At 32.3% G+C, this 12,963-nt stretch overlaps 1 protein-coding gene across 1 annotated transcript; it reads right to left on the reverse strand.

Moving 5' to 3' along the window:
- Window positions 1-958: 958 nt before the first annotated feature.
- On the reverse strand, window positions 959-2,847 carry LOC137822669 (protein NODULATION SIGNALING PATHWAY 2). Its single transcript, XM_068627611.2, has one exon. It carries the CDS (start codon window positions 2,557-2,559, stop codon window positions 1,054-1,056), a length of 1,506 nt encoding a protein of 501 aa, XP_068483712.2. The 5' UTR covers window positions 2,560-2,847; the 3' UTR covers window positions 959-1,053.
- Window positions 2,848-12,963: the final 10,116 nt, after the last annotated feature.

Here is a 12,963-nt window from a genome sequence, read left to right on the forward strand (position 1 = left end):
TCTTTATGTCATGTAGACTCCGATGAATTGCTTTCAAAGTAAACAAAAACAAAAAACACGTAAAAGAACAAAAACAAAAACTTAGAGAAGCACGATACCATTTTAAATAGTTTGTATTATAATAGAAATTTTGGTAAATACTTTTTTGCTATTAAATTATTAAAGAAAATGACACTAACTTCTTTTGAACTTGACACGATCATACATACTGAATACCCCTCTTATTTAAAAGTTACACTAATAGTGTTTAACTTTCTTTTAGGCTAGCTTAGCATGAATTTCAATTAACTGGTACGCAAAAGAACACTGAGTCCCAAGGTGTTACATTTGAACCATATATATGTTAAATGTAATTGAACTAAAATTGACGCCAGTATAATTTATTAACTCTAAGAAAATACAATTCGTCTTTGTGGTTTTTTTTTTTTAATTTGAACTTAAAGGTTATTATTTATTTTTCATTAAGGCACGCTATATGTTGAAATTTTCACACACCTGGAAGTATTATAATAATGTTTCTGTGATACTAAAGTGCTGCTAAAAATAATAGGAGGAAAACAAAGGAGCCTGCAGGTTTGCAAAGAGTAACATACATTTACAGAGATATGGAGACAAGCTTCGAATAATTCAAAGTACGATGGCTGTGGTTTATATGGTAAGTTTTAGTAAAGACATTAATACAAGAACATAAACCACATCGTATTTTACAATGGAAAAATTAAAAATGTTTTAGACTATAGTATTGTAATATGACTGTTGCTGATAAAATAAAATAAAATTGTAATATGACTGTCATGTCCTGAATTGCAAAATCAAGTTCAGTATAGCAAACAGACCAAATATGAAAAAGTACATAGAGTATGTGTTTTTTTTATGGTTCGAAATATAGTATGTTTGTTGGAAGTTTTGATGAGTGTGTTTTATGTTAAGTTATGTGTATTAGAAAGGAGATAAAAACTTGCGTCATGCAAATAATTTATATTTTTACTCATTGCTCTACCAAACAGAGCCTAAGAAATGAAATAATGAGCTGAATTCCTAGGAAGAAATAAATTAATGGGAGTCGGAGGAAGAAGAAGTCCAAAGCGAGGCAGAAAGCAAGCGCCGAGATTTCCAATCCAAAACTAGTCTGTTAGCCCCCAACTCCTCTACCCGATAACCGTCGTTGAAAAGACCGAGTAGAAGCTTCGCTTGGCAATGATTGGCGAAGCTCATGGGGACTCCCCTGAAACCCGACGCACCCAACCACTCCCCCCACGACCTCTCCTGCAGCTCTTCACCCGTCCGATAGATCCGGGCCAGCGATCCTACAATCCTCGGGCCCAAGAAAACCCGCTCCACAAGGGCCCTGGCGCGCCCCTGCATCGGAAACCCAGCCTCCAGCGAGTCAAACACCGCCGAATAGTGATGCAGCAACTCCATGAACCTTCCCACGAACCCTCCCACACTGGACCCCACCTCTTCCTCCACCAAAGTCACCAACCTCGGCTTCAACTCTCTCGCCCCACTCAAAAACGACGCAATAGAATCGGGCGCGCGGTAACTCAGGTGCGGTAAGTTTAACATGCAGTTAAAAACCAAAGCCTCTCCGCGAACCAGCTTCAAAGACGAAGGTTTAAACGTTTCGTCGGGATCCAACCTGCACTGGTGGAACGTGAACGGCTGCCCTAGGGAAGCGGCGAACGCCGTTAATCGCCTCCCTGTCTCCTGCACGGTAGCGACGGAGCGGCGTCCGGTTCCGGTTCGGGACAATGCGGTGATTCGGAGGTGTGGGCCCGGTGGACCTGCTTTGTTGGAGGCAAGGGCCTGCATAAGAGAAGCCCACTGGACCCCTTCCATGATGTCGTAGTCTACGATGTGGACTCGGCGCTCGTGGGCCACGGCCTCGAGGATGGCCTGGTTGGCGGTGAAATGTCCGAACTTGACGTAGGGAGACATGTCCTGGAGCATTTGGAACGCCGCGAGGGTGTCGTTTTGATGATGATCATCGCGGGGGTGGTGTGACCCACACGTGATGTAGTGGTGATGTTTGCTGTTATTGTGCGCACCCCCGGCGCCTTCTAGCAGGCCCTGTAGTGCGTCGGTGAAGTAGGCGGCGAGCCTTTCCATGTTGGAGCCGTGCGCCGCGTGGGACACCAGATCCTTGAGCCGAACCAATATTACTCGAGCAAGGTCGCGACTCTTGGTGGCTCCGGTGAGGGCCTCCGCGGCGGCCATGAGCAGATGGACTAGTCTCAGGCCCTTGGAATCGTCGGCGGCGGCTGTTTCTTCCTCGGCGTCGTCTTCCTCCGTTATGGAGGAGGAGGGGGAGTTGCTGGCGGCGTGGTCGTCGGGGCTGAGGTACTCAGCGGTTGCGCCATCGGAGACGATGGAATCGATGAGGTGGTGGAAGTCATCGTGGGGTCCGGTGAAGGCGTCCCAGTTGACGAGGGGGGACCAGTGGTTCCAGTTGCAATCGTAGTCGTCGTCGGAAGACGGGGTGGTGTCGGTGATGGTGGCGTATCCAGAGAAGTGGAGGCTGTGGATTGCATCTGTGTGGTAGTCCATGTCTATTTCCATGGTTGTTGGAGTATGTTGGTGGGTGAGGAGAAAAGAGGAGAGAATAGAAAGAAGGTAGGTAGATGTAGAAGTGGTGGTGTAGGAGATTTATAAAGGGGGTTCAGAGTGGTAGAAGAGAAGAAGTGTCTGGAGCATGAGACAGTCGAAGTCCAAAAATTGATTGGTGACTACAGTTTTTTGCGGCCGATCACTGCCCAGTTCATGTTTCATTCAATTTTTTTAATCAAATATTACTTATTCATCATCATTACTACTACTGCCGTTTTTTATTATACCCCCATCTTGGATTTATACAATCTTTAGCTCTTAATTTACTTTTAACCCCCTCTCTTTCTACTTAACTTTCAACAACCCTCCAAATTCCCTCCTCATCTCTACAAAGGAACATGCCATTATAACTAAACAAGAGAATAGGAAAAATTACAACAATAGTGTAATTTGGCACTGAAATAATCTAAATGGACAATATCTTAAAAATTTAGATAATGGGGAAGTCATCAATGCAGGTGATTACTTATTTGAAAAATCAGTTAAATAGTACTTATATATCACGAATTTGATTAAAAAAGTTATCTTGTCCAAATTTTCTTCTTTAAACTCAACTCGTCATTTTCTGTAGTGATTTCAGTTTAATTTTTTTTTCTCTAAATCATAATTAATTTTTTAAAATGAAAATATTTATATAATAATTTTGAAATTATTTAAATTTTTTCCTTTACATTAATTAATATTTTTTCGTATAAAATTTTATTCTATGCTATATAATTTCAAAATTCAGATTTGATGAGTTTTTAAATTAATAATTTCAAAAAATTACATAAATATTTTTACTTAAACAAAATTAATTCTAATTCAACTGAGAAAAATAAAATTCAACTAAGTTGATATAGGGAATGACAAGTTCAGTTTACAAAAATATATTAAATTTTTGGTAAACTAAAGTTGTCATCTGTTGCATGAGAACTTCAATTAAAATAAAAATCTGATAGATTAATTTTCAAAATCAAATCATCATATAAAATTCGTTCACCAATTTCTGTAAATTTTCTGCAGATTGTCCATTTAAGTTATTTGGGTGGCAAATTACAGTACTGTTGTTGTAATTTTTTCAAGTTATTATAAGAGGGAGAGAAGAAGCAAAAGGAGAAAGAAGAAGGACTGAAATATAAAATAAAAAAGCTTGGGTGGTATTTGGAGGTTGACGAAGTTAATTGGATGAAATACGTGTGTGTCCTCATAAACATCATATAGAAATCATCAACACGAAAGCTCAGTTTTGTTCAAAAGTTTAATTTTAACCTCATACGATACATCGCGAAAAAGACATAAAAGCCTCATTATCTCAGAGTGGTATCTTAAAAAGAAAATGTTAAAAAAATTTAAACTCTCTGTCAAGCCTATCTCAGTGGCCAAGTCAGTGCCTCACCATTTTATCTTGCCACGTGGAGTGTTGCTTGGCACCCTCTCATTGGCTGAGACTATCTTCATCCACGTCATCACGTCTGGGAATGTCTTCTCCTCTGCCATTGGTTGAACCTCAAAAAGTCTCCGCACAACTCAATTAGAACATTTGAGTGTGCAGAATTTTGATTACCAAGATAAACTTCTAAATACACGAAGGGCTATGCAGTGTCTACCTTTAAGGGCACATACACTTTTGATAATGTATTCAGTGACATAAGTCATCGTTTAGGGTTTTTAAATAAATGATCACCCACGCCTACACTTCTTTCATTGCGTGCTTCACTCATTCAATAGTTGATTCGGCCGCGAATAGAATAGAATGTGGAAATTACTTTTCATTTTAGTATGAGATCGTGTTTATGTCACATAATTAAGCACCTTGAGATATTATGAAGGGACATAACTGAGCACCGCGATTCATGCTAATCACCACGTTAACGATGTGCACTGTATTGTATGATATATATAGTGCCTCTCTATAATTAGTATTAACCTATGTCAAGATACTATGAACAGATAAGGAAAGTGTAAAACTAGAGACACTGTTACTAAAGAAAATAAAAATTAAGAAAAATTAGCAGAGCATGTTACAACGTTTTTTTTTTCATGTCTTTTTGGTTTCTTTAATTTACGCTCCATGCATTTTACTGTTAATTTTTTTTAGCTAGTTAGGTCCTTCTATTCTATTTCAAAACTATAGCAAATGTTGACCTCTCATTTATAATTTATTTAACTTCAAATTTTACATTATTATGTTCCTCTATTGACAGTTCAAAGGGAATTCACATTGTGTTCATAAATTAGAAATTTAGTGAAAACTTATTAAAGCTTGTTTTTTTAATCCGCATTTATTAAAACTTTAATGAATTTACAAATGTGATTTTTTTCTTGATGAAATGTAGATAATTTGATTAATTGTTGTTTATATTATAGTATGCTCAATAATCTTACATTGTTAATGAGAAATTAAGAACAACTTAAATATATCTTCATTTTTCAACTATATGAAGTGTCTTTTAAAAACAAAATTATGACGAATCTTCAAATTTTAAAATTGACAATAGTTCAGATGCACTAGTTAACCATAACGATGTTATTTCAACAAATTTAAAGTTAGAATATTGACTTTGTCAATAAAAATTGAGTATATTTAATAGTTTTACATAACTTAGGAGTTAAGGACAAACATCTTTTAAAGACAAAACTATGATAACATTTTAAACTTAAGGTGAGAAAGACGGATTCCTATTCTGATAGCTAGGAGAGAAGAAGAGGGCAACATATATAAAGATTAAGGCGGATATTCTCTGCATTATATATCCTTCTCATTATTGAAACTCAATATTCCATTAATCTATAAAAAAAACATCTCAATTATAACAATTTAACTATATTAATAAGCTTAAAGTTAATAAGGATAAAAGTTGAATAAGCTTAAAGTTGAATAATCGATGAAGAGGGACTAAATCACTGTTATCCTACAACTTGTTTTAATATATTAAAAAATTTCAAATCAGTTATGAGTTAAAAATAACTGTAAAAATAAAAATATCTTAACTTAAATTGACTATAATTAAAAAAAATAAAGAATCAGAAGTAGAAAACGTAATTTAATTAAAAAACGGAACCAAAATTGAGTGTAAAGTACATCTTTTGACTGTAAAAGAAAAATTATCAATTAATAATCTAGAATTATTAGCAATGTGATATTTTAAGATGATTATTTTGAAATAAAAAAACTTATATTATATAAGCAAACAAAAAACAGTATAAAATTTTCAAATTAACATTATGTATTAATTATTCAACACACAAAAATACAATTATGTGTTAGAATTTAGTTTACGAAATCATTTTTAAGGTCTTTAAAAAAAACAATAAAAATACCTATTTAATAAATTTTCAAACATTTATTATTCCTTCTATATACTTGAAAGTATTTTTCCCTCCTTTAATTCTAATCAAACTTAAGCTTTGTTAATTTAATAATGTATTAGACTATTGATATGATTTGTATAATTAAATTAAAACTTCTTCTAATTCAAAGTAGTTTTTAAGTCGGTTAATTTTAGTGTGTTTCTAGTAGACATTGTGATACTTTTTATAGGAGTATAATTCAAGTGTAAGAATTTGTTTTCATGATAGCATTGAAGATAAACATTTTATCATTTTGCTTGTCTCACGTGGTCTTTAAGCTATGTAAGGTATATAGTGTCGATCAATATGTCTTTTTTTGTTGATGATTATCTTCCCTTTTTCGACCTCCATATATGGTTGTTATCTTTGTACTTTGGTGGTTGTTGTTTTTCTTTAGAGCTCTTATACCTCATAACTTCTTCAACCTCGATATGGGTTGAGGCCCTACTTCGAATCTTTGTCATACATTCAACCTTATTCTAAATGTGATTCACTAAAAGGGTTGACATGAAGTTCTTTAAGAAAGACATCTACACACATCTCTTCATTTGACTAATGACAAAAATAATTGAGGTAGTCTTTAGAGACTCATTCTCCTACTGCTTGATATAAAAAGATCAACAAATCTATGAGGCTTTATTTTGTTAGTGATTAATTGCTCCACAAATATATGAGAGAAAGTTTGAAAAAAGGCGTTTGCTCCATCGAGAACCCCATTAAACTATTGCAAAGCGGTTCCCATAAAAGTGACAATGAACATCTTACATCGAACTGCATCTGAGCTCGAAAAGCCTTGAGACAACTTTCTAGATCTCTTGATCAAGAGAATAACGTGATTTTAGACACCATATAATGTGGTGGTACTGAATCATCCATGATCGCTTGGGAGAAAGGTTATGGATTTATCTGGACGTGGATTGAATACGGGCCGACATGTTTCTCATAGGTCATTTATCTACACGTGACTTGTTGTAGTTTTTCATTAGTTACATGCAATTCTTCATGTGTTCTCAAAGTTTCCTCCATCAGATGATGTCATAGCTCAACTTTTTCGAGTAATCGGTCTTGTTCTACTTGAGCCTCTTTTGATCTTCTCTTAACTTATGCATTATCGTATTGCAACTCCCTTATAGTTTCAAGAATTTGTTGCAGGATTAAAGTATTACCATCTTCTTTGGATTGAATTATGTCTTTGATTTTGTATAGTTTTGTCTTGTAAAAATAAGAAAAGTTTTACCTAATCACTATGATCATCAAAACTGTTTAGATAATACCATTTTAATATAAAATAATTAGAATGAAATTATTTATTTGTGTCCATATTTAAAAATTTCCATGATATTTAGCATTACTTTTGGTGATGATTAATTCATATTAATACTATAGTAAAAAAATCAGTGTCTTAAAATTAAAAAAAAATATTGTTTCAAATTTATTACTAAAATCATATTTATTTAAATTTAATAAAATAAACTGATATTTTTAAATTTTAGATATTAAAATGATATTTTTAAATTTAAAAGATTAAAAATAATTTATCCCAAACTAAAGTTATAAATTATAATTAAACGTAGAAGTTCGTATCCCACCCAACCTTTTATACAGTGTTTCATTTAATGAAATTATTCTCTAAAAAATATGTTTATAGCAACTGGCGTGTCTAAAAAAAAAGTCTGGCGTGTGTAAAAATGATTTTAATTTTAAAAATTAATCGCGACGCTTCAAAAATAGCATGTTTAATCAACAAATAATTTAAGGTTAGGAGTGGCCACTAAGATACTCCTGAGGCTTTAATATTTTTTCATATATTAAAAATAAAAAAAAACACGTCTTGATTAGCAAAAACATTAATTCAGAATTTACGTAAAATAGATTGTACATGGATAGCTTCAATGAAAAACATACGTACGACTTAAGTTATTCTTCTAGACTAGTGTCAAATGTATAATTAATTATTCTGGTTTGCTGTGGGGGAAAACCTAGAAATATCAAATTACTTGTCTTTTTAACCATCTGAAAACCAACTAAGAAAAGAAAAAGACTTTATCATTTTATATCTATATTTTGTTCAATAATCAGTAAAAAATACTAGATAAGTACTTAGGAATATATGCTTAAAATATTTAATGAGAAATAAACAAGTCAATGAATGTGAAATTTGTAATTCTAAGTATAAATAGTGCTGCAAATTTAAACCTTTTTAATACCGATCTTTATGATTTACTTTAAGCAATAATATATATATTTTTTTAAATTATACACTTTTAAAATATACATTAAAAAAAATATTAAATAATAATTAAATTTAGATAAAAAAATATTAGTCATTATATTAAATAAATTAGATACTAATTTAAAAAATGAAAAAATATTAATATCTAATGTAATTTTTATTATTAATAAATATTATAAAATGGTTTCAAAATTAGTATCTAATTAGCTATCAAGATTTTAGTTACTAATATTTTAGATTCTAAATTAGTCTACTAATAGAGACTAAGTTAAAAGTTAGTAGCTAAAACATTGGTAGCTATTAGTGAGATATTGTACTGGTATGAACCGAACGGTCACTACCAGACCCGGCTCCCAGAACCGAGTCGGCTAAACGATACACGTCCGTGTAGGATGACCGACACCTTCAGTCCATTAACGCTCAATCAAGGCCAGCAAAGCTAAACAATCATTATGAATTAGGTAATACACTTCTATGTGCGACTCACCTCACTAATTCGGCCCAATAAGGTAAGACCATTAAAATAATATAAATAATGCACATTCCAAGAATAAGGTACGTCATTAATTACTGTACACCTCCGAGTGTCGAACGCCCTTTGCTGACTTGAGCGTCAGAGTATCTTCTGCAGGTACCTCCATTCGACATTCTTTTCAGAGACTGCGATCAGGCAACCGAGACCTGAAAGAGTAGCACGAAGACTGAAGGAGTAGGTTGAAGTGTGAGCTGACCAGCCGATAGGAGGAAGGAAGACGAAACCAGTCAACAGTTCTCTAGGTCTCATCTTCCCAACCGGAACAAATACCAATTTAAAAACTATTTTATAAATTTTTATTAATAATAAAAATTATTTTAGATACCAATAATTTTTTAGTTTATAAAATGGTATCTAATCTAATCACCATAGTGACTAATTATATTTTGATCTATAAAATTAGTTTCTATTTTATGATTTTAATGGTATTAAATACTTCGTTTTTAGAAAAAAACTTTATATTTTTAGTTACTTATAACTATGTCATGAGTTATTTCCTGTACTTCTGATAGGATTCAATTAATTAATTTATTAAAACTAAAAAAAAGTTAATATATTTAGTAGATTTAATTTTCTCCATAAATTTATATCTTTAAAGCACTCCTAAAATTAGTAAAACATATATACTTTTATTCTTTTTGCAATTTTTTATTTCTTTTAATTTTTCATGTCATTAATATTTTTGTTATTTTTATCTGCTATTTTTGTACATAGACAAAATATTTTTTCTTGAATACTCTTAGTCAAATGAAGAAATCAAAACAAAGTTTTTTATTTAGATATATAAAATTGAATTATTTTGTGATTTTTTTAACGTGTTCCAACATTATTTTCAATAAAAAAAAAATCCTATCACCGGTTAGCAAAATCCATATAGTTTTTGTATAAAATAAAATTAAAGTATTTTTATCAGAATAAAAAATAAATTATTGAAAAGAGACCAAATATCATAAACCATATAAAAAACAGAAAAAACAAAAAGATAAGAGACGAGAGGATAACAAAAACATGCATATGTGTTTCTCCATTACTGTCCTTCAGAGTTATCCTCTAACACAAAGGAGTGATCAAACATTAAACAATTTACTAATTTATCAATAGCTACTACAAAAAAATCACGTCTATCCTATATAAAGACCATAATTGTGCACCCAAGAATAGTCACAACAGGGAACAAAATAAGGAACTCAAAACTTTCGGGAAAACATGTTATCCTCCATAAAACAAGGAGCAAAATATACCCCTGAAGTACCAGAAATCAAACTAAAATTGCAAAGCATGCATGCATTTGTTCCCTTTTCTAAAAATGTTTCATTTTAATGTGTGCAAACATCCAATTGAGTGGATATACCAGTCAGAATAGTAAAATAAAGATTTATTATGATTGGTGTATGGACCCCAAAAGTGAATAAAATATGTTTCTAAATGTCTAATTTCACGTTCAGCAAGCTAGGAGAAGGTGGGTGCTTCTTTTTGCAGGTAATAGGAAGAAGCAAAATGAAGATGAAGGTGAGAGTGCGTATTTGAGGCTTGTGAATGTAAGTGGGTAAAGATGTTGGATGGTGAGTTTGAAGTTGGAAAATGAATGGAAAGCTATTGACAAGGCAACTTTGGAACGTGTTGTGAGGGCAGCAGAGTAACTCATGCAGCTTCAACTTATTTTAGCAGCATCAATTCTATATGTTGTATAATGTTGAGTGGTTTAAATCTAGGTGGTAGTATAACGTGTTTTGGAATCTTCTACGGATATGTGATGAGCAGGTTTTTGGACATTTTTTTTTATAAGGATGAAGACATTCTTAAAATATTTTATTTATTTTTTTATAAAAAAATATACTTATTATAATCCATATACATGTTTTAGCATAAAGACTTTCTCCATATCAACCATTGCAATCTTAAAAATAATCTTATTTCTATGTTTCAAATCTTCGTAACAATAACAATATTCCATATACATTTTCATATTTTTGTTACATTTGCTAGTCAAACAAAAATGTCCAATTAATTAAAGTATATATAAACTCTCTAATGGTATGGAGAAGACCTACCTAGCTATACATCACACATCTTACCAACCCTAATGTAAGGTTATGAACTGATCCCGCTAGTGTGACGAAACGATCTTGATACCGATTCGGGAAATTAACGAAGATACTATCTTACTTCTCATAAAAAAGAAGAGGGCGATAATGATCAGGTAATAAGCTGGCGGGTTAGAGAATGATGATGGAATAAAAAGTTGAAAAAAAGACTAGAGAAAATAAAGGACCTATATAAGAGAGAAAAAAATTGATAAAAAAGATACACAATATTCAATTGAAAATCACTATTTTTGACTAAACTACATACTCCAGTTTAGAAATCAGTCTTCTCTAGAAAACATACCAATCTTACTATAAACAAAAGTTAAAAGTTATAATTAAAGAATCTAAAAAATTAATATATTTCACCTATTTCTTATTGAAAACTTAAAAAAAATAAAAATTAATGCATAAAACATTTTAAACAACCTTATTAAACGATTAAATTAAAATTTTAATTTGGTTCTTAAAAAATTAGAAAGAGTAATAAATAAATATATTTCCTATATTAATTCACTAAAATGTCTTTAATAAAAGTACGTAGAGCAACATTGCTTCTGTAACAGTTGCTTCTACAACATTTTTCTTGAAGTGATTCTTTATCTCTTCATAAGATTAGTCTCACGGTAAAAAACATCCTTGTATCAAATTCCGAATCTACACAAATAGGAAAAACTATAAAAACCAGTATATAGTGTATATATATGTGTGTACATATATATATTGAAGTGCTTCTGCCCTGACTAGTTGCTTCCACACCAGTTGGCTAACAGTGCCAGCGATACCTGGTTAATCTCAATTAGTATATAGTAATGTAGTAGGTTCAGAAACTCAGTCAAAGACCTACTATACCTTCATGTTAACTTTGCTTAACACTTAGGGTACCAGTTATTGTTCCAATTTACAATTTTTCAGAGACATGCATGTTTTCCCTAGTAGCTATGAGGTCGGCAATGAGGAACTTCACAGATTATGCTAACCCCTACAAAATCATTTCTGAAAATGACACTGAGAAAATCATTAAGTTTGTAACCCTTTGTTAAAATGGCCACAAGGCACGTCCACACCATTAAATAATTGGGCACAACTTATAATGAGAGTGCTGCAATAGTATAGTGACATCAGTGATAGTTAATAATTATTTAGTAGCTAATGGACTAATAAAGTCAATGATTGACTTGATATCTAGAACTTATGAGATTGTTGCACCCATAAATGCACCCAAAGAGTTACCTAATCCAATGGCCGGCATGTTCCTCAAAACCAGGCAAGGAGGCAGTCCCATATTTGTGAGGCAGTCTCCCTTTTCACCACTCATAATCCCGTTCGGGCGGCAAACAAGATCACTTGTCACTAACATGGTTGTTACAATGTCCTTATATACATTTATTGTTAATTAACAAGAAACGCATGCATTTTAGATACAAAGAAAGAAACCATCATTATTCATCTCCATATTTCATTCTAAGATTTGTGATTTCTTCAAATAATGTACAATCCAATAAAGATTTAATGGGTTGTTTAGAGCAGGTTCCAAGATAAAGACAATGAATTGTACAGATCCTAAATATATAATTAATCACCTCGAACTATGTATTTACTCTGTCTCTTTTCTCTTTGTACTCTTTCTCTCCCGGCATGCGCATCCTTACGTGTATATTTTCATCATTGCAGTTTGCAGAGCATGGCAAGTCACCATAGAGGACCATCAAATTCCTAGTGTATCGATAGATCTCGAATATTAAAATTAGAATACATGAGAAAACACTTTTACACACTCTTTAAAAACAATCAAGCATCGAAAAGAAACAAGGTGAAATATTCCAAGTTGTTACAGGTAGTACTCGTAAAATTCCGAGGGGCTGTAATGCTTCCTTCTCACTTAAACCCTAAGGCTTGTATCCTAAAAGGTTTAGAACTATATCTATGTTAGGTTAAATTTTATTAGAAATTCTATCAACTAGGTTAAAAAAGTGTTATCAAAGATAATGATTTTTCACAATTTGTATTTGTACAAAATTTTATTAAAAATTCTATCAACTAGGTTTAAAAAGTGTGTTATCGAAGGTAATAGATTTTTCACAATTTGTATTCTTAGAAGGTAGACGATGTAGTGGTAGCAAATGAGACATTGATGATAAAAAAGAAGAAGGTATATGATGTTAAAAGTA

Source organism: Phaseolus vulgaris, chromosome 9, assembly GCF_051622355.1.
Source record: "Phaseolus vulgaris cultivar YP4 chromosome 9, ASM5162235v1, whole genome shotgun sequence".
NCBI classification, from domain to species: Eukaryota; Viridiplantae; Streptophyta; class Magnoliopsida; order Fabales; family Fabaceae; genus Phaseolus; species Phaseolus vulgaris.